Here is a 22,198-nt window from a genome sequence, read left to right on the forward strand (position 1 = left end):
GAAAAATGCCACGGTAGCGGCAGAAACGGCCATGTTATTAACCTAATATTTGTGGGGTATATAGTGTACCGTAGATTTCTCTCAGTTCTGTAAGTAAACCTTACTTCACGGATGTCAGGATTCCTCCAAATTTCTTAATTTAGTGTTATAAAGAGCATTAGCGACTGTTTAAAAAGCTAAGCGTACGTGTTTGTGGTTTATAATATTTTTACTTCCTGTTGAAGCCGTTGCTCCCACAGAAACGCCATTATAACTATAAGCTATTTATACACGTTATCACTGCAGGAAAAATGCCTTGGGGGAAGTGGGACATTATTAGTATTAATATTGTTTTGTAATAACATTAACAATACGCGATTATCATTAATTTTGTTATTAAAAGCGTTTTTGGAAAAACGCCACGATAAAGCTAAAAGAACATTGATATACACCTCAATATGCCACGCCATTGATGGCAATGGCGGGGAAACCCCGCTCAGGGGAGAAAACCCATTTGGGGAGGGGGGCAAATGAATGCGCTACAACCTTCATTATGTAACCCTTCGTCATCTTGTCAAGTTTAGTTTAGATTGGATAAGTAACGACGGAATGTATTGCCATCAAAAATTCATCAGACAGACGGACAGACAAACACGAAATGGCGTATTTTAGTATGATGATGATTACAAAATTCTCGTCGCAGCTGGAGTAATTTATTTTGTGAGATAATTGAGTACTTTTTACATTTCCGTGCAAAAGAGGTAGTTATCCATCCATGTTTGGGTCGCCCCTTCCCTCTTGCCTCGGTGCTGACGTGGCACGGGCGGTCAAGGTCCAATCATTGCCACTGTAGAGATCCGTCCGTGGGCAGACACAGTGTATAATGTACTGCCTACCCCTTCGGTAATACACACAAACATTGGGAGCATTTCATCACCCAATAGCCAAACGGCACTCCAACGATGTCTCTGTGCATTGGCGGCTCTTTACAGGCAAATGTACCAAAGACGAGGCTTTTTACAGTCCAATTTCTTACCTACCGGATATCAGCACATGGTGAGGTTCAGTGACATCACAGTTGAATGCGGTGAATGGGAGCAATGGTTTAACCCGACAAGGCACAAAGTTGATCTGGGCAATACCGAGACAAGTCCCAGGTAATCCTGCAAACATTTGACCAACCTTTCCTCCATGGGCACACAGCCAGTGTGGGTGCTCCCAAGTTGGTGTTTGTGGGTGCTCTCAAATTAGTGTTCGTTGGTGCTCCCAAGTTAGTGGTTGTCGGTGCTCCCAAGTTAGTGGTTGTCGGTGCTCCCAAGTTAATGTTCATGGTTGCTCCCAAGTTAGTGTTCGTTGGTGCTCCAAAGTTAGTGTTCGTTGGTGCTCCCAAGTTGGTGTTTGTGGGTGCTCTCAAGTTAGTGTTCGTCAGTGCTCCCAAGTTAGTGGTTGTCGGTGCTCCCAAGTTAGCGTTATTTAGTGCTCCCAAGTTAGTGGTTGTCGGTGCTCCCAAGTTAATGTTCATGGTTGCTCCCAAGTTAGTGTTCGTCAGTGCTCCAAAGTTAGTGTTTGTGGGTGCTCCCAAGTTAGTGTTCGTCGGTGCTCCCAAGTTAGTGTTTGTGGGTGCTTCAAAGTTAGTGTTTGTGGGTGCTCCCAAGTTAGTGTTTGTGGGTGCTCCCAAGTTAGTGTTTGTGGGTGTTCCCAAGTTAGTGTTTGTGGGTGATCCCAAGTTAGTGTTTGTGGGTGCTCCCAAGTTAGTGTTCGTGGGGGTTCCCAAGTTAGTGTTTGTGGGTGCTCCCAAGTTAGTATTCGTGGTTGCTCCCAAGTTATCGTCCGTGTGTGTCCTTCTGTGTTCACATTCATTTATCTGTGCAGAGAATTGGAGCAGAAAAGAAACAGCAAATACTTTTTTGATTGATTTATTGATCTCAGTGAAAAAAAAAATTAAATCCCTTTGTGGGTAACTATTTTTTATTTTTTTTTATTTTTTTTGTTTTGTATACAAGATCGAGGCTCGTGAAAGAGCGAACATTAATCACACAGAAAGACAAACAGACACACAAAACAAATAACATCGGGAGCGGTAGACAAGATGGGGAGAGAGGGGGAAGGACACAAACACAACATTTGAGAGCAGGGACCGAGAGACATGGAGACATCGAGAGAACTGTGGGAGGGAGAGGGCTTTTGTGGGGAGGCATGGGAAGGGGGGGGGGGGGGGGTGGGAGAGGTATAAAACATATGGACACTGCCAAGACTTCCAGGAAAGAAGTTGGAATTTCAAACAAGGTGGATCTGGGGTGAATTAGTGGGGGTAGAAAAGATCAAGGTTTTGGATGGGGGAAGATAAGAGATGGTGGTGAACAGCTGTTTTGAAGACCTGGAGGGAGGAGTGTGATTGAAGTGAGTGTGGGAGTTTGTTCCAGAGGCGGGAGAAAAGAGGAATGAAAGAGTGAAGGTGAGCAGAGAGCCGAGATTTCGGCAGTTTAACCATCAGAGGGTGGCTGGCAGATCTTGTGCGACCTGTAGGAATATTTGGGGGACAGAGCACAGAGAGAGCTGGGGGAGCAAGGCCGGAGAGGAGTCGGTAGAAGACAGAAAGACCACCTACCTGCCTGCGGTGAGTGAGTGAAAGGCCCTCAGAGATAGCTTCATCGCGGGAGATTCCAATGATTCTGAAAGCTTTGGATTCAACAGCGTGAAGCCGAGCCAGGTGTGAGGCAGGAGCACCAGCCCATAGGGGAGAACAGTATTCCATTGAGCTGCGGATGAAAGCCTTGTATGTGGTGAGGAGCTCAGGTGTGCCTAGGAAGGACTTCGCACGACGGAGGATGCCCAGTCGGCGACTGGCTTTGGAGGCCAGCTTGGAAATGTGGTTTTCCCAAGAAAGATCATGGCAGATGGTGAGACCCAAAAGCTTGAGCGACAAAACTTCTTGGAGAGGATTGTTGAGAAAGTAGATGGGAGGGTTGTCCAGTCGATCTTTTCGGAGAGACATAGTAAGAGTGTGAGATTTGTCAGGATTGAAAGACATGTTCCACATGTTTGACCAGTCTGTGATTTTGTCCAGGTCTTCAGAGAGTGAGGAGGCTGCAGACTGCCGATCTGAGGGAAGAGGAATGGAGCGGCAGAGAGTGGAGTCATCAGCAAAGAGATACAGAGGATTTTCCAGAGAGTCGGAGAGATCATTGATAAAGACCAGAAAAAGCACAGGGCCCAGCACACTGCCTTGGGGAACTCCAGCCTGAACGGGAAGGGGAGATGAGAGAAATCCATTCAGGGCCACACGTTGACTACGACCAGAGAGGAAGTCCGCAAGCCATGCATGGAGATTTCCATGGATACCATAGGAGGAGAGTTTGGTGAGCAGAGCTGGGTGCCAGACCGTATCGAAGGCACGTGATATGTCAAGGGAGACAGCTCTGATTTCCTGTTTGGCATTGAGGACCTCCATCCATTGTTGAGACAGCAGAAGCAGCATGTCCAGAGTAGAGTGACCTGGTCTGAAACCAAATTGATGATCAGAGATCAAGCCATTGGAGAAGAGGAAAGATTTCATATCCAAAGCAATGATGGATTCCATGACTTTGCTGATAATTGGGAGCAGGCTGATTGGTCTGTAGTTGCAAGGATCTGTTTTTGCACCTTTTTTGTGTAAAGCGGTAATGTTTGCTGATTTCCAGGATGCTGGCAGATGACCTTGAGCAAAAGATAGGGTGAAAAGAACAGAGAGAGGGTGAGATAGAGCGGCAGAGCAGGATTTTAGGACCCGTGGGCTGATGCCATCTGGTCCAGTTGCAGAATCAGAGTCGAGGTTTGACAAAAACTCCTCCACCTTGTCAGGAGAGAAGGTCACAGAGTCCAGGAGCAGTTTGGTTCGACTGGGAAAGGTGGGAACAGAGAGAGATGGGTTTGGGACTAAGGATTTTGAGGCAAACACAGAGTTGAGGCATTCGGCTTTGTCACGTGCGATGTCAACTGTGTGGCCATTTGAGGTAAGGGAGGGGATGGAGGGGGAACAAACACCAGAAACGGATTTGACCAGATGCCACCAGGATTTGGAGGAAGGAGACAGGTTTGAGAGTTCATTCTTGAGTGAGGAGAGATAGTGCTTCCTGGCACTCCTGAGGGTAGACACACACTTGTTCCGAGCTTGGTGGAAGGAACTGAGATTTCCTTCAGTTGGATTAGCCTTCCAAGAGGCAAAGGCAAGTTGTTTCAGGGCAACTGCCTCACCACAAGATTCAGTGTACCATGGACGGGAGGAAGGGTAAGACAACTGAAGGCGAGATGGGATAAATCTGTGCATGAGAGAGATCAGTTTGCTTTGGAAGAATTCCCAGGAAGAATTGATGTCAGAGGCAGTGGAGATGGGAGACCAATCCAGACGATTGATGGCTGCTTGAAGACCGTCCCAGTCGGCCTGAGTGAAATGCCAGACTCGTCGACGCTGAGGAGGCTCTCTGAGAATGGCCAGAGAGATGTCCACTTTGACAAGCACATGATCAGAAGAACCGATTGTAGCAGAAGAAGAGCAGCAGACATTAGCAGGGAAGTTAGTCATAACCAAGTCTAGAAGAGAAGATACTCCATTGGCTGAGATCCGGGTCGGGAAATTGACAGATTGTGTCAATCCCAGTGAGTCACAGAAGTCCTTTGCTGAGGTGCCATGACTGGTGAGAGAGGAACCCACACCCAACCAGGTGGCATGATGACAATTGAAGTCACCACATATGAGGAAGAGAGAGTTGGGATGAGTGGATAGAAGTTGGTCCATGTTGTCAGACAGTGAAATGTAGATGGAGTCATCACTGTTTGGGGGACGGTACAGAACACATATGAACAAAAGGTGGGCGCGGAGAGGAAGCCGTAGCCAGAGGTACTCCTGGGGGTGAGGAGGAGAGAGGGCAGTGCAAGGAGAGTGAGGAAGAGAGTTTTTGATAAAGATAGCCACCCCACCACCAGGCCGAGGCTCAGGTCTATCATACCGGAGGAGGGAGTAACCAGGAAGAGATATTAAGGAATCAGAGACATCTTGAAGGAGGAAAGTCTCTGTTAAGCAGATCAAGTCTGGATTGTCAGAAGCAACCTGTATGGAGAGATCAGTCAGGTTTGAGCGAAGGCCCCGGATGTTTGAGGTCCATACCGTTAATGAAGAGAGAGGGGGAGCATCGGGTACAGGACAGGGGAGGGGAGGAGTAGGGTAAGATGAAGGATGAGAGGGGGAGGTAGGGAGAGCAGTTGTTAGTGTGTCAGCGATTGCAGAAGAGTTCCAAGAAAGGGAAGGATGAGGAGGATGAAAGGTTTGAAGGTGAAGGGATGAGGCACAGAGAGGGGTTGTTTGAGGGGGGGCAGAGGAAAGAAGAAGGTTGGGGGGGGTGGAGGTATGAGATAGAAGGGAGACGAAGTAGGGAGGAGGCAGCTTTGAGGAGGAGGGGGGAGGAGGGAGAATTGGAGAGGAATGGTATGGGGGGAGATTTGAATGGGAGGGGTTGGGGGGGAGTTTTGAAGGGGAGGATTGAGGGGGGAGTTTAGGAGGGGAAGGGCAAGGGGGGAGTTCAGGAGTGGAAGGGCAAGGGGGGAGTTCAGGAGTGGAGGGGTAGGGGGGGAGTTTAAGAGTGGTGGGGCAAGGGGGGAGTTTAGGAGTGTAGGTGCAAGGGGAGGGATTTGGATGGGAGGGGCAAGAGGGGAGTTTAGAAAGTGGATGATTAATGAAAGACGAACATTGAAAACAAATTGGGTTTGTTGTGATTTTCAAGTTAGCAATCCGGTTCAGAATGATGGAGGAGGGATGGAATGAATGTGAATTTAGACCATGTAGTGAGGGAGACGTATAAGATATTGAATTTCTTTTTTTTGAGGTGGAATGAGTTGGAGAGGAAATTGAGAAAAGCCTTTTAAATAGGAAGAAAAACAGCGTGTTGTAAAATACCACTGAGTAAAACACTGAAGGGGAAAGGTTATACATATTTAAATAATATTTAAACAGAACCGTGAACAATCTTATGTGCACAAAAATACCAACGGGGGGAGAGCCGAGAGGGACCACCACGAGTCACGTGAAGGGCAAACGGTGGATGATTGAAGAGTTGATGATTGAAGACAAAAGATGGTTGAAGATTTGGTTGAAGAGTTGTGATAATCAAAGCTTGTTTATGTACTGTGATCACACTTTTATACTGATTGTTCAGTTTTTGCAAGTATGTGAGTAGTAGTTAAATAACAGTTTGTTTTTCAAATGTGTTATCTCTGTTCTGCACTCTGTGCACATGTCCGCAGTTGCGATGGTTCATCGCTCTGCAATCCTTGTGATTGAAATCGCAGTGAGCTAGTCATTGGACCATCAGACTGCAGCACACAGTGCCTTTGGGATGGTCAATTGGACCTCTGAGACCATGCTGACCTTCAACCCATAACAACAACAAAGAATATCAATTTCAGAGCTGGGCAACACTCTTTTTCACCATAAATCTGTGCAGTTATCACCTTTGTCTTGTGCAAGAGGAAAGGGAAACCCCAACGTCCACTACTGTGGGCTAAAGGTTTACTCGCACAGAAGTATGAGCAAACTACCATAACATAGACAAAGTAATTTACCGGTACTCATTCAAAGTATTCAGGCCTGGACATTTTGAACCTGATTTGAAAAAAATAAAACGTTCCAATAATTTCTGTGGATGGGTACACACAAAGATAGGTTTACAAGAAGCGTTAACTTTCTGTACTTACTAAGTGTATCAGAATCGATATGTATCGCATTCACCTGCACCCACAAGACAAAGATTCAGTCTGTCAGAGTGAGAACAGCAGATCAGCAATTCAAATGATACTCTTCGGATAACATCATGTTGCTTTAACAATTTCATGAATTCCAAAAGCAATGAATTGGGACGAGCAAGACATTCAAGACTCCAAGCAAACTCGCCTCAGAGATATCCAGCCTGGGTATGCACACTCCCCTCTGAGTTGTCTAGCCTGGGTATGTACACTCTCCTCAGAGTTGTCTAGCCTGGGTATGCACACTCCCCTCTGAGTTGTCTAGCCTGGGTATGCACACACTCCCCTGAGTTGTCTAGATTGCATATGCACACTCTCCTCTGAGTTGTCTAGCCTGGGTATGCACACTTTCCTCTGAGTTGTCTAGATTGGGTATGCATACTCTCCTCTGAATTATATAGCCTGGTGTTACGTGCTCCTCCCCAAACCCCGGTCACGGTGTACCTCCAAGCCCCGAGAGGAGTCACGGCAGAAAGATGTGTTATTCTGTATGTCAAAGATCAATGGTGAAACCACACCAATTGTTACCAACAAACAAGTATTGTATTAAGATCACACAAGAATAACAGTACAACAACAATAGTAATCAATTGTACAACCAATATATATTTCCTATGATGGTACCATCAGGTTCGTACAATATAACTCACTGTGCTCCAAGTGAGCGAAAAGAAGAACATTCCCCAATGTCTCTATTCCGGCATCAAGCCAAAGTCAATCCGCTCCAGCGATCGTCAGAACTATGTCTAATCGAGACCAGAATACCGTTCGGATGACAGTCACAGTCACGCGGCCAAAGCTGCGCAAAGGTGCCCTCAAGGCGACTGGGAAATCACACCCTCGGGTATGGACGCTCCACGACTCCCAACCGGCGAACCGCAGATTTCCCACTCAAAAGCCACGTTACACACAAACACCAGATTCACGTCTGAATGCGGTGACAATGGTTAAAGCGAAGTGAAGAACCTTGAGCGAAGCGCAAAGTGCGCGATTCAAAATGGCCGACGGCCCGTTCTCGAGGCGTAACGGCACTACGATGATTCTCCTCGGAATCAACCGCAAAACCTGACACGCAGGTTGATCTGTCACAGCGATAACAACTCTGTCGCAGGAATCCCTTTCCTGGGAAACCCAAAGTTCACTCGTGACTCTCGTTCGCCAACGTTCGCTCCAGACCTCAAAGCAGCTAGGCTTCTTATCTGACTCACTCGCTCCGCCTTCTCTCTCTCCTCTTCCTCTTCGTCGTCGTCCGGTTCCGGTTTCATTTAAAACATTAACTTTTTTACCTTTTGAAAATAGTAATATCTATTTTCCTTAAACGACAACAATAATAGTACATGGAATCAAAAATGTTTACAGTGGATGAAAACCACAACAACGGAAGTGACGAATCCGTAACACTGGTTATGCACACTCTCCCTTGAGTTGTCCTGATTGGGTATGCAAACTGTCCTCAGAGTTGTCTAGCCTGGATAGGCACACTCTCCTCTGAGTGTTCTAGCCTGGGTATGCACACTCTACTCTGAGTTGTCTAGCCTGGGTATGCACACTCTACTCTGAGTTGTCTAACCTGGGTAGTAGGTATGCACACTCTACTCTGAGTTGTCTAGCCTCTGTATGCACACTCTCCTCTGAGTTGTCTAGCCTGGGTATGCACACTCTCCTCTGAGTTGTCTAGCCTGGGTATGCACACTTTCCTCTGAGTTGTCTAGATTGGGTATGCACACTCCACTCTGAGTTGTCTGCCTGGGTATGTACACTCCACTCTGAGTTGTCTAGCCTGGATAGGCACACTCTCCTCCGAGTTGTCTAGCCTGGGTATGCACACTCTCCTCTGAGTTGTCTAGCGTGGCGATGCACACTCTCCTCTGAGTTGTCTCGCCTGGGTATGCACACTCTACTCTAAGTTGTCTAGCCTAGGTATGCACACTCCACTCTGAGTTGTCTGCCTGGGTATGTACACTCTACTCTGAGTTGTGTCGCCTGGGTATGCACACTCTCCACTGAGCACACTCTCCCCTGAGTTGTCTAGCCTGTGTAAGTGTATGCACACTCTACTCTGAGTTGTCTAGCCAGTGTATGCACACTCTCCCCTGAGTTGTCTAGCCTGGGTATGCACACTCTACTCTGAGTTGTCTGGCCTGGGGATGCACACTCTCCTCCTGAGTTGTCTAGCCTGGGTATGCACACTCTCCTCTGAGCACACACTTTCGAGCCTTTCGGTCCCCTTTTCCTTTATACCTCTCCCCCCCCCCCGCCCCCCCCCTCCTTCCCACGCCTCCTCCCCCCAAGCCCTCTCCCTCCGACACTTCTCCCTGCTCTCAAATGTTGTGGTTGTGTGCTTCCCCGTCTCTCCCCACCTTGTCTTCCGCTCCCTCTTTTTATATATTTTGTTTGTCTGGTTGATTTGTTTGTGAAATAAATGTTAGCTCTTTCACGAGCCTCGATTCAGTATACAAAAAAAAAAAAAAAAAAAAAAAAAAAAAACACTATCCTCTGAGTTGTCTAGCCTGGGTATGCACACTCTTCTCTGAGTTTTCTAGCCTGGGTATGCACACTCTACTCTGAGTTGTCTAGCCTGGGGATGCACACTCTACTCTGAGTTGTCTAGCCTGGGTATGCACACTCTCCTCTGAGCACACTATCCTCTGAGTTGTCTAGCCTGGGTATGCACAATCTACCCTGAGTTGTCTAGCCTGGGTATGCACACTCTCCTCTGAGCACACTCTACTCTGAGTTGTCTAGCCTGGGTATGCACACTCTACTCTGAGCACACTCTCCCCTGAGTTGTCTAGCCTGTGTATGCACACTTTACTCTGAGTTGTCTAGCCTGTGTATGCACAGTCTCCACTGAGTTGTCTCGCCTGGGTATGCACACTCCACTCTGAGTTGTCTAGCCTGGGTATGCACACTCTACTCTAAGTTGTCTAGCCTAGGTATGCACACTCCACTCTGAGTTGTCTGCCTGGGTATGTACACTCTACTCTGAGTTGTGTCGCCTGGGTATGCACACTATCCCCTGAGTTGTCTGCCTAGGTATGCACACTCCACTCTGAGTTGTCTGCCTTGGTAGTGGGTATGTACATGAGTTGTCTAGCCTGGGTATGCACACTCCACTCTGAGTTGTCTAGCCTGGGGATGCACACTCTACACTGAGTTGTCTGCCTGGGTATGCACACTCTACTCTGAGTTGTTTCGCCTGGGTATGCACACTCTCCACTGAGCACACTCTCCCCTGAGTTGTCTAGCCTGTGTAAGTGTATGCACACTCTACTCTGAGTTGTCTAGCCAGTGTATGCACACTCTCCCCTGAGTTGTCTAGCCTGGGTATGCACACTCCACTCTGAGTTTTCTAGCCTGGGTATGCACACTCTACTCTGAGTTGTCTAGCCTGGGTATGCACACTCTCCTCTGAGTTGTCTAGCCTGGGTAGTGGGTATGTACATGAGTTGTCTAGCCTGGGTATGCACACTCCACTCTGAGTTGTCTAGCCTGGGGATGCACACTCTACTCTGAGTTGTCTAGCCTGGGTATGCACACTCTCCTCTGAGCACACTATCCTCTGAGTTGTCTAGCCTGGGTATGCACAATCTACCCTGAGTTGTCTAGCCTGGGTATGCACACTCTCCTCTGAGCACACTCTACTCTGAGTTGTCTAGCCTGGGTATGCACACTCTACTCTGAGCACACTCTCCCCTGAGTTGTCTAGCCAGTGTATGCACACTCTCCCCTGAGTTGTCTAGCCTGTGTATGCACACTCTCCCCTGAGTTGTCTAGCCTGGGTATGCACACTCTACTTTGAGTTGTCTAGCCTGTGTATGCACACTCTGCCCTGAGTTGTCTAGCCTGGGTATGCACACTCCACTCTGAGTTGTCTAGCCTGTGTATCCACACTCTACTCTGAGTTGTCTAGCCTGTGTATGCACACTCTACTCTGAGTTGTCTAGCCTGTGTATGCACACTGTCCCCTGAGTTGTCTGCCTGGGTATGCACACTCCACTCTGAGTTGTCTAGCCTGCGTATGCACACTCTCCTCTGAGTTGTCTAGCCTGGGTAGTGGGTATTGTTACGTGGTCCTCCCGGTGACTACCTGGTCTCGGTGACCCCCGGACTGTGAGAGGAACTCCGCCAGAAAGATCTATTATTTCTGCGCTTTCGTAACGCAATCAGTATTAATTCCAATCAATAAGAAACCCCACACCAAGGATCCGGAATAATCAATGATATATTCCCCGAGCAATCAACAACCATCCACAATCAGCAATCAATAGTACAACGATGTAAACTCATCTATAATATTAACAACTCTAAGATGGCCATCTTATACATTCCTCACGTGAGCCCCACTCCCGACTCCCTCCGTGGTCAATGTCTCTCACAATGTCTCTGTACTCCTGTAGTTCGATCTCCGCACGTGGGCGGTTGAACGGACCCTTCCTGACGTGCTTTCACCGGGCACGTCCCGTACCGGGTACCACGGCTGCAGCGCGCACCTCCTGGCCAAGCAAAGCGGGTAATGTAAAGCAGGCAAAGCAACACGTGGCTTGCCCCGCGCGCGTGGCCCTAGGTGCGACCCGTACGCGGCCTTGTAGACGGCGAGGCGAACTGTGCCAGCTGCTTGGTTCCGTGCACGAACCCACAGTGACTTGACGTGTCAAAGGGTAGTTACACGTCCCGGTAACTCCTCTCGCCAGACGGGCTTTGAAACGCCGATTCTCTGACGTTGCTCAATCGATACCGCTCGCGTCCGAGCTTGGCGAGGAAGAAGAAGAATCGTCGCGTCTCCAGGACCTCGTGTCTTTTCTTCTTCCGTTTCCGGTCTCCTTTTTCTCAGAAGGGCTCCTGACCCTTTAATCACAACAACCTTTAATCGACTACACATTGATAAGCAAAGCCCGGAATAGTAATTCACATAAATATGTAACACTCCCCCCCTTCAAGAAAGAAAGTTTGAACCCAGCGAAAACTTTCTTTGCCGGCCAACTTGGATAAACAAACCAGATAACTCACCCCCCCCCCCCAACTCATCAGTTCCCCCCGGGCACAGTCATCACTTAAAAATAAAGCAACAAAATTTCACATGATCCCCTAGATTAATTCCCTCTGGACCAAGCGTCAACCACTTCTAGTTTCTCTTGAATGACGGTTAAGAGGTGGTGACCAAAGCCCCCAAATTTAAACCTCTCTATAGCACTTTTTCGGGAGGCCCAGCGGAATATTCCCTACATGGACGCCTTAAGGAATGTGGAGTTCACGGTTAGTCCGGGGAGGAAAGTTCATTACATGGACGCCTTTAAGAACATGGAGTTCACGGTTAGTCCGTGCAGGAAAGTTCACTACCTGGACGCCTTTAAGAACGTGGCGTTCACGGTTAGTCCGTGTAGGAGCCCCGGCTCGGCGGCTCCCCCGTATATAGTGCTTCAACTTCTCCAGACTCCTAACCGTTACGGTGGGACCCCTTGTCCCAGCCGTTACCTGACTGGCGGTCTCTTTCTCGGCCAGTGCTCTGACATTCATTCTTTCGGGAGGTGCCGTAACTCTGGGAGCCTCCATAGTAATATCGGCTGCTGCCAACCCCAAAACTACTGCCAAGTTGTCCTCTTCTGTAGACCTCTCGACGCCTACGAAAGGCCTTCCCTACTGTTATGGTCCGACCCTCCAAATCCTTACCATTCCAATTCTTCTCTGCCTCCCTGGCGTCTCTTGTGCTTGCAAACGTGACAAAGCCGAACCCTCTTGACCGTTGCGTTTCCCTGTCTTTTACCACCCGCACTTCCACCAGCGGCCCATATCTGTTGAAGACAGAGGTCAGAACTTCTTCCTCTGTGTTGAAGTTCAGTCCCCCTACAAATAACTTGGAACTTTTGTCGCCATCCCGAGCTGATGGGGTGTTATTTTCCCTGCTGTGCTCTTTACCAACCCTCGGGTTACCATAAATTTGCCCCCCGGCCAAATCATTCCCGATAATCACAGATACTCCCTCTACAGGAAGCGTGGCTTGTAAACCGACGGTGACCGGTCCTGACACCAAATCGGATTCCAAATGGATGACATGAAGTGGGGCACTAACACAGCCACCGATCCCTTGTAACCAAACACTATCACCAGTTGCGGTACTCTTTGACAATGGCAAAATGCCTTCAAGCATTAAGGATTGATGGGCTCCTGTGTCCCTCAAAACCCTAACCGGTCTTGGGTTAGTCAAGTCTCCCTTGAGTGAGACCAACCCCTCATAAATAAATGGTTGGTAACTCTTCTGTGGGCGATTTCTTACGTTTGCCATCGCATTCGGAGTTGTACTAGTCGGACTCTGCTCTGGGTCTTCCCTTTTCATGAGGTAACAACTGTACATCAAGTGTCCAGGTTTCTTGCAAAAAGCGCAAGTAGGCCCGGAGGAAAAACTCGTGGTCTGCCTCGGGCCCCCTGAAAAATAAGTTTGTCTTGGGCCCGCAGCCCTCTGATTTCGAACAGGTGGGGTATCCGCGTTGTCCCCATAATCCTCTCGAGGTCGCCGCCATGTATTGTCGTTCTCCGCACCTGCTGTTCCCCACCTCCCCTGCGGAGATCTAGGCGAGGAGTTAGGTTCGTGGACCCCTATCCGGTGTGTTAAGGCATAATCATCTGCCAGGGTGGCTGCGTCCCACAACTTCGGTACTTTCTTTTCCTGCAGGTACACTTTGATGTCCTCGTGGACACACTGTTGAAATTCCTCCACCAGGATCAAGTCACGCAATGTTTCGAAGTCTTTCCCGACTCCTTTTGACTCACACCACCGATCAAACATGTTTTCTTCACTCTGGCAAACTCCACATGGGTCTCACTCTCCCTCTTCCTGGCATTCCTGAATTTTTGCCGGTAAGCTTCCGGAACCAACTCATAGGCTTTGAGGATGTGCTTCTTCAATACCTCATAATCTGCACATTGGTCCATTGGGAGCGCCGAATAAATCTCTTGAGCTTTTCCCACCAGCACACTTTGCACTAGTATGGTCCAGGCCTCCTCCGGCCAGTTTAACTGTCGAGCCACTTTCTCAAAGTGTGGAAAAAATTTAGCGACTTCCTTTTCACTGAAGGGTGGAACCAGCCTCACATGTCTGCCCACATCCCAGGTGTTCTGGCTAGGTGTTGACCCCGTCAGCAAGGGTGGTCCCTCTCCCCGTTCTCTCATTAACTCCAGCTCCTTGAATTTAATTTCTTGCTGAAGCTCCATGTCACGTTCCTTTAATTCCCTTTCCGCTTTTCTCTCCTCTGCTTCGAGGTCCCTTGCAGCTCTCCTCTCCTCTGCTTTTCTTCCTTCTAACCTTTCCTGGAGTTCTCGTTCCACTCTCCTTTCCTCTGCTTGTTTCTCTTCTCTCCTCTCTTCTGCTTTCCTTTCTTCTTCTGCTCTTTCCTTTTCTGCTTTCCTTTCTTCTTCTGCTCTTTCCTTTTCTGCTTTCCTTTCTTCTTCTGCTAACCTTTCCTGGAGTTCTCGTTCCACTCTCCTTTCCTCTGCTTGTTTCTCTTCTCTCCTCTCTTCTGCTTTCCTTTCCTCTTCTTTGATCCGTTCCTGGCTCCGTAATTGCAACTCCAGTTTCCGGAGCTCAACATCTTCTGGTTCTTCGGGTAGCCACTCCCAGGCTAACTCGTCCCATGTTCCTAATCCCACCATAGATTGTATCACCGTGGTCTGCAACTCTGCCTTCCTCAAATTAGTTCGGACCTCCAAGTTAAAATGTTTGGCCAATTTCAAGAGGTCCGACTTTAGTAACGCTCGGAACTGTGCCTCACTCGGGGTTACCGCAAAGTTATGTGCCACAAACGCCATGGTGCCTATCGTTAACACCTGTTAACCTCACCCCAAGACTTTACCCCAATTTCCCCCAAAATTTACCAATTAATACTTAATTAATAAATTTTAATTAATAAAAATATTATTTTATTATTTTATCCAATTTTAGATCCCGGACGTAGACCCAATTGCGAATCCGCAAATCGTAATCCCGGACGAGCCCCCAATTCTGTTACGTGGTCCTCCCGGTGACTACCTGGTCTCGGTGACCCCCGGACCGTGAAAGGAACTCCGCCAGAAAGATCTATTATTTCTGCGCTTTCGTAACGCAATCAGTATTAATTCCAATCAATAAGAAACCCCACACCAAGGATCCGGAATAATCAATGATATATTCCCCGAGCAATCAACAACCATCCACAATCAGCAATCAATAGTACAACGATGTAAACTCATCTATAATATTAATAACTCTAAGATGGCCATCTTATACATTCCTCACGTGAGCCCCACTCCCGACTCCCTCCGTGGTCAATGTCTCTCACAATGTCTCCGTACTCCTGTAGTTCGATCTCCGCACGTGGGCGGTTGAACGGACCCTTCCTGACGTGCTTTCACCGGGCACGTCCCGTACCAGGAACCACAGCTGCAGCGCGCACCTCCTGGCCAAGCAAAGCGGGTAATGTAAAGCAGGCAAAGCAACACGCGGCTTGCCCCGCGCGCGCGGCCCTAGGTGCGACCCGTACGCGGCCTTGTAGACGGCGAGGCGAACTGTGCCAGCTGCCCGTGCACGAACCCACAGTGACTTGACGTGTCAAAGGGTAGTTACACGTCCCGGTAACTCCTCTCGCCAGACGGGCTTTGAAACGCCGATTCTCTGACGTTGCTCAATCGATACCGCTCGCGTCCGAGCTTGGCGAGGAAGAAGAAGAATCGTCGCGTCTCCAGGATCTTGTGTCTTTTCTTCTTCCGTTTCCGGTCTCCTTTTTCTCAGAAGGGCTCCTGACCCTTTAATCACAACAACCTTTAATCGACGACACATTGATAAGCAAAGCCCGGAATAGTAATTCACATAAATATGTAACAGTATGCACACTCTACTCTGAGTTGTCTACCCTGGGTATGCACACTCTACTCTGAGTTATCTAGCCTGGGTATGCACACTCTACCCTGAGTTGTCTAGCCTGGGTATGCACACTCCACTCTGAGTTGTCTAGCCTGCGTATGCACACTCTCCTCTGAGTTGTCTAGCCTGGGTAGTAGGTATGCACACTCTACTCTGAGTTGTCTACCCTGGGTATGCACACTCTACTCTGAGTTGTCTAGCCTAGGTATGCACACTCTCCCCTGAGTTGTCTAGCCTGGGTAGTGGGTATGCACACTCTACTCTGAGTTGTCTACCCTGGGTATGCACACTCTACTCTGAGTTGTCTAGCCTGGGTATGCACACTCTACCCTGAGTTGTCTAGCCTGGGTGTGCACACTCCACTCTGAGTTGTCTAGCCTGTGTATGCACACTGTCCCCTGAGTTGTCTGCCTGGGTATGCACACTCCACTCTGAGTTGTCTAGCCTGCATATGCACACTCTCCTCTGAGTTGTCTAGCCTGGGTAGTGGGTATGCACACTCTACTCTGAGTTGTCTACCCTGGGTATGCACACTCTACTCTGAGTTATCTAGCCTGGGTATGCACACTCTACCCTGAGTTGTCTAGCCTGGGTATGCACACTCCACTCTGAGTTGTCTAGCCTGCATATGCACACTCTCCTCTGAGTTGTCTAGCCTGGGTAGTGGGTATGCACACTCTACTCTGAGTTGTCTACCCTGGGTATGCACACTCCACTCTGAGTTGTCTAGCCTGCGTATGCACACTCTCCTCTGAGTTGTCTAGCCTGGGTAGTGGGTATGCACACTCTCCTCTGAGTTGTCTAGCCTGGGTAGTGGGTATGCACACTCTACCCTGAGTTGTCTAGCCTAGGTATGCACACTCTCCCCTGAGTTGTCTAGCCTTGTTTTGAATCTCGGTTCAGCTACAACTCATAACATGCTCAATTGCTCATGTTCCACAGGGAGGGCAATTCATGGATTGTGTGCCATCCCTCCGATGGACGTTGAATCTTAATAATGAGGATGTAATGCATGCTTTTCTTACCTCATCGAGACTTCCTAGAATATGGTTTTCTGCGATGAGAGTTTTTAGTGCCCTCGTCCATTGCTCCTTCTCCTTGGACGTCTGTGCCTGGAGGGTTCAACACAACATGGTGGTTAAGTGTTTTTTCAGCAATACAAGAGATCATTCGTCCTTCCAGGCAGGTAATCCTCAAGCAATTTTATTACAAACATCATGATGGAAAATGTTAAGGAATCATGGAATTCTATCGAAAGCACATTGGAAGAAAACTGCCCCCAATATTGGTATTTTTTGTTTGTTTGTTTAACGTATTAAGTTCGTATGATTCTAAATGCTGCCCTGTCTTCTAGCAACCATTGAAATTGGTTTAAAACACCGTGATACTGTTTATAACACCTTGATTCAGTGTAGTATACTTCTTTATTCTACCAGGTGAGCGTGCTGGGGGTACTGCCCCTACTTTTAGCTCACCTGGAACGAAGTTCAGGAGAGCTTATGCGATGACGCGTCGTCCGTCCATAAACACTTGAAGCTTCTTCTCCGAAACCGCTGATGGGATTGCGACCAGATTTGGCACAAATGATATTTGTTGTGTTGTGATTAAAGTTTGTTCACGGCATTTAAAAATTCGGGGTCTAAGGGGGTTTACGGGGGTCAAAGTGGATCCAGGTTTGACCCCCCAAAATAGGAATTTGCTTTTTCCTTTGAAACTGCACACACTATTTTGATGAAACTTCAACACAACCTTCATCACCTGTGCTGTGCCAAAGTTGTTCATGGCAATAAAAAAAATTAGGACCTGTTGGGGTCTACGGGGGAGGGGCTGTTTCCCCTCAAAATAGGTATTTGCTTCCTTCTCTGAAACTACACAAGCAATTTTAGACGAAACTTCACCACCACCTTCACCACGTGTGATGTACCAAAGTTTGTTCAAGGCTTTAGAAAAATTGGGGTCTGAGGAGGTATACGGGGTTGGGGAAGGGGGGTTGCCCCCCAAAATAGGTATTTTTTTCTTTGTTTTTTTTAAAGTCTTATGATTATGTTGGTATGATTATACGTGCTGCCCTGTCTTCCAGCAACCATTGAAATTGGTTTAAAATACCTTTAGTCAGTGCAGTATACTGTTTATTACACCAGGTGAGCTCCATGGGTATCGCCCCGATGTTTATTTTCATGAGGGCACGACTTGAATCACAGAACTACCTCTTGTCCGATCAACTATTGGAGGATTTATGCAAACCCAAGCAATAACTAGTTTACCTTTTACGGAATGTGTCAGTTCTGAAATCCCAAAAGCATACCTGTATTTTGCACAAATAATTACTGACAGTATGAAGCCGGCTGGTGATTTCCTTAACACATAACTTTATTTATTACTTGTCTTGGGCCAAACATGTATGAAAAGTGAGGGCTGACAGAATGGCCTAGAGTTATGCACACTCATCTCTGCGCTGTCTACCCTGGGTTTGAATCTTAAAGTTAATGAACGTTAAAGATCGTGAACGTTAAAGATCCCACGGTGTCTTTCGCAAAGAGTGTGCGAGTTATCGCCAGAACCCTAAACAGATGCCTCACTAGCACCAATGCTCTGCAAAGAGATTGATGATGATGATGATGGTGATGATGAAGAAAAGTGTAAAGGTGCTCTCCTCAAAAATTTCCAACCGAATTGGAGTTGATACGTTTATGACATTTGATCAGTTTATGATATTTGATCAGTTTATGACATTTGATCAGTTTATGATATTTGATCAGTTTATGACATTTGATCAGTTTTATGATATTTGATCAGTTTATGACAATTGATCAGTTAATGACATTTTATCAGTTCTTGACAATTGATCAGTTTATGACATTTGATCAGTTTATGATATTTGATCAGTTTATGACATTTGATCAGTTTATGACATTTGATCAGTTTATGACATTTGATCAGTTTATGACATTTGATCAGTTTATGATAATTGATCAGTTTATGACAATTGATCAGTTAATGACATTTTATCAGTTTATGATATTTGATCAGTTTATGACATTTGATAAGTTTGTGATATATTTGATCAGTTTATGACATTTGATCAGTTTATGACATTTGATCAGTTTATGACATTTGATCAGTTTATGATATTTGATCACTTTATGACAATTGATCAGTTAATGACATTTGGTCAGTTAATGACATTTGATGAGTTTATGACATTTGGTCAGTTCATGACATTTGGTCAGTTCATGACATTTGATCAGTTTATGACATTTGATCAGTTTATGATATTTGATCAGTTTGTGACATTTGATTAGTTTGTGACATTTGATCAGTTTATGACATTTGATCAGTTTATGACAATTGATCAGTTAATGCCATTTGATCAGTTGTTGACAATTGATCAGTTTATGAAATTTGATCAGTTTATGACATGGCACAAGTGTAAGTGAATGGTGAGCATTTAATAGGATATCAGATCTGCATTATCCAGATCATTACCGAGATCAAAGGCTAACCCCCGCCCTAGCGGGGAAAAATGGCCTTAAAACGATCATTCATTCATTCATTCATTCATTATCCAGCTCATTTATGTTCATAAAAGACAATATTAACAAATGGCTACATCATGATTTTTCATCGATTACTTACCACACCACAAATTTATTTGCTTCAATGTTGTGTGTGTTATTTTTTTTTTCATCTCTACTGCATCATTTAATGAAAAGATAGACGGAGGAAGCATTTGGAGGTGTAGCTTTGATGAAAAAAGACGGACACTCACCTGCAATGTGTGCAGAACTTTAGTCTTGCAGATATCTGTCACTACGAAGGCGAGTGGTCGTTCCGGCACAGACTCGATAAGGATCAGTCTTGAGCACTGAACATAAGAATGAAGGTGTTGCAACCCATTATTGATGGTCTTCATACACATGTTCTAGTTCAAGTCATTAAACTTGCTTACATTTAGAACCTACAGACTAAATGAGTTTCCTTGATAAAATTTAGAAGTATAAAAAATTTTTTTGTCTTTTACTTCAACAACTGCAGCTGCAATAATTCGTACAGTGCCCTTTCTTCGCTGTGGCCCTGCTCGCTTTAACCCTCACCAGAATATGTCCGACACACTCATAGCGCAGTCCTCCAATCTTGATGAAGAGCAGGACTCGAGTAAGAAGGAACAGCAAGCACTCACGTGGGGCACCTTCCACCGCCAGCATGCCTTCCTTGACCAGCTCACCATACTTTGCCAGCACACCGCCCCGCCAGCCCACCAGCCGCCCCTGCACTTCCTTTGCCATCAAGACAGTGGTATTTATTTATATTTGAGACAGGCCTTCTGTGCACCACGTTCTTCCACAATAAACATAAATAAATAAATAAATTGCTATCTGAATTCGACTGCGCTATGTTTATCAATCCAATTGCGATGCTGACATTACGTTTGGAGCATATCAAAGGAGAAGGTGACTTGCTTTGTATAAATACATGTCCCCTACTGGCCCTAATGAATGTTCTTGATGCAAGCGCTCAGCAATTGCTACAAAATAAGTTGCAGTTTCCAAAACATCATAATAAAGCCATGAACCAAGTTTCAATTCAATATGTTAAAGGGTAAAGGGGAAAAGTCTGGAAAACTGACCCATGTTTAATAGGGTATGTGATATTTTCTAAATTCAAAAAGGGCATAACTCTGAAAAATTGGCGAAACACCCCAAGACTTTAATTTGTTCAGTAAAAAAAAAAAAAAAACACTTTTAGAGGCCATTTTTCCCCGCAAGCGGGGGTTGGCCTTTTTCGGGAACCGTGGTTGTTGTTGTTTTTCGGTCCCCTTTTTGAAGCAATGTTTTATGGCCGGATGCCCTTCCTGACGCCAACCCTTTTTGCCGCCTTAACGACAAGCAGGGAATTACCAGTGAACTGGTACTCAAACAACTTGTCATAATAAAGCCATGCACCAAGTTTCAGTTTAATATGTTAATGGTATGGGGAAAAAGTCTGGAAAACACAGGTGGAACGCACAGACAGACGGACAAACGAACGGACTGACAGATGGATAGCAAACCTATAGTCCCCTCGTGTGAAACCGATAAGGGTTTAATAAAGCCATGTATCAAGTTTCAGTTGAATCTGTAAAATTGTATGAGGAAGCAAGTCTGGAAAACCACAGATGGGACGCACAGACAGATGGACGGATGGACAGACAGACACACCGATAGGGGACCAATATTGATAGCTTGCTTACATGCGAATGCAAACGTGAAGGGACTATTTCATTCCGAAATATGTTGCATGAATGAGACTATATATTTTTGATTTTGTTTCTGAGCTATGGCCTAGCAAGTTTTCACTTTATAATGGAATGAGGCGGCAAGTGAATTAACCACCACCTGCCTCAATACAACCTGCTGCTGAAAATTTACTCATCTAAACAGGGATTTAAAGCGGTGCTGCCAGGAGTTGTAGAAATTAACCAATAAATAAACAAAAAGTTCCTCTAATAACAAAATTGAATAACAATAAACGACCAATGCGTGCAGCTCCTACAACAAATCATAAAGGACTACAGTATGCTCTACAAAGGCCACTTTGTATTCAGTGGTTTGCCATGAACACTTTGTTGGAGAGTGTTTCAACAAAAGGCCTCATCCTTGGGGCAGTTAATGGGTGGATCGGTATCAACGAACAGGTAATCAAATGTGAAGTTAACGAGAAGAAAATCAGTCGACTCAAAAGTCGACAAGGTAGAAATAAAACCATCACCACTGAAAAGACAGGTAAGATATTTTTGATAAAGGTTGTGAATAGCTATATCAACTTAGTTGCCATCCAGTGTCTTCAGAAAGTATTCACACCCCTTGACTTTTTCACATTTTGTTGTTGCAGCCTGAAGTTAAAATGGATTAAATTGAGATTTTTTTGTCACTGATCTACACATAACACCCCATAATGTCAAAGTGGAATTTTATTTTTAATTTTTTTTTACAAATAAATTAAAAATGAAAAGCTGAAATGTCTCGAGTCAATATGCATTCAACCTCTTTGTTATGATACTCGAAATTGAGTTTAGGTACATCCAATTTCCTTTGATTATCCATGAGATGTCACTGCAACTTGATTGGGATCCACCTGACGCATATTCAATTGATTGGACATTATTTAGAAAGAAACAAACCTTTCTGTATAAGGTCCCACAGTTGACATTGAATGTCAGAGCAGAAACTCCACCATGAAGTCCAAGGAACTGTTTGTAGAACTCCAAGATAGAATTGTGAGCCATAGATCTGGGAAAGGGTATAAAACATTTTCTAGATTGTTGAAAGTTCCCAAGAGCACAGTGAGCTCCATCATTATGAAATGGAAAGAATATGGAACTACCCAGATTCCTCCTAAAGCTAACCGCGTCCGACCAAACTGAGCAACAGAGCAAGAAGGACCTTTGTCAGAGAGAAGGCTAAGAACCCAATGACCAATCTGACAGAGCATGCTAGAAGCGCAACTTTCTGCAGCATTTCACAAATCTGGGCTAGTGGAAGAGTGGCCAGACCGAAGCCACACCTGAGAAAA

General features: G+C 46.2%; 1 protein-coding gene across 2 annotated transcripts in view; it reads right to left on the reverse strand.

Moving 5' to 3' along the window:
- Nucleotides 1-22,198, reverse strand: part of LOC137428147 (pleckstrin homology domain-containing family G member 1) — a 125,942-nt gene that overhangs the window by 36,822 nt on the left and 66,922 nt on the right. For both annotated transcript variants that reach the window (XR_013623684.1, XM_078779397.1), the window contains 4 exons: nucleotides 19,741-19,923; nucleotides 19,416-19,511; nucleotides 16,672-16,758; nucleotides 6,706-6,739 (listed from right to left, as the gene is read on the reverse strand). Coding sequence is in view for 1 of the 2 variants with exons in the window: in XM_078779397.1 (XP_078635523.1) it covers nucleotides 6,706-6,739; nucleotides 16,672-16,758; nucleotides 19,416-19,511; nucleotides 19,741-19,923 (400 nt within the window). In the remaining variant the exon portion in view is untranslated. The remainder of the gene's footprint in view (nucleotides 1-6,705; nucleotides 6,740-16,671; nucleotides 16,759-19,415; nucleotides 19,512-19,740; nucleotides 19,924-22,198) is intronic.

The sequence above is a fragment of the Myxine glutinosa genome, chromosome 5, assembly GCF_964187855.1.
Source record: "Myxine glutinosa chromosome 5, kmMyxGlut1.1, whole genome shotgun sequence".
Taxonomy (NCBI): Eukaryota; Metazoa; Chordata; class Myxini; order Myxiniformes; family Myxinidae; genus Myxine; species Myxine glutinosa.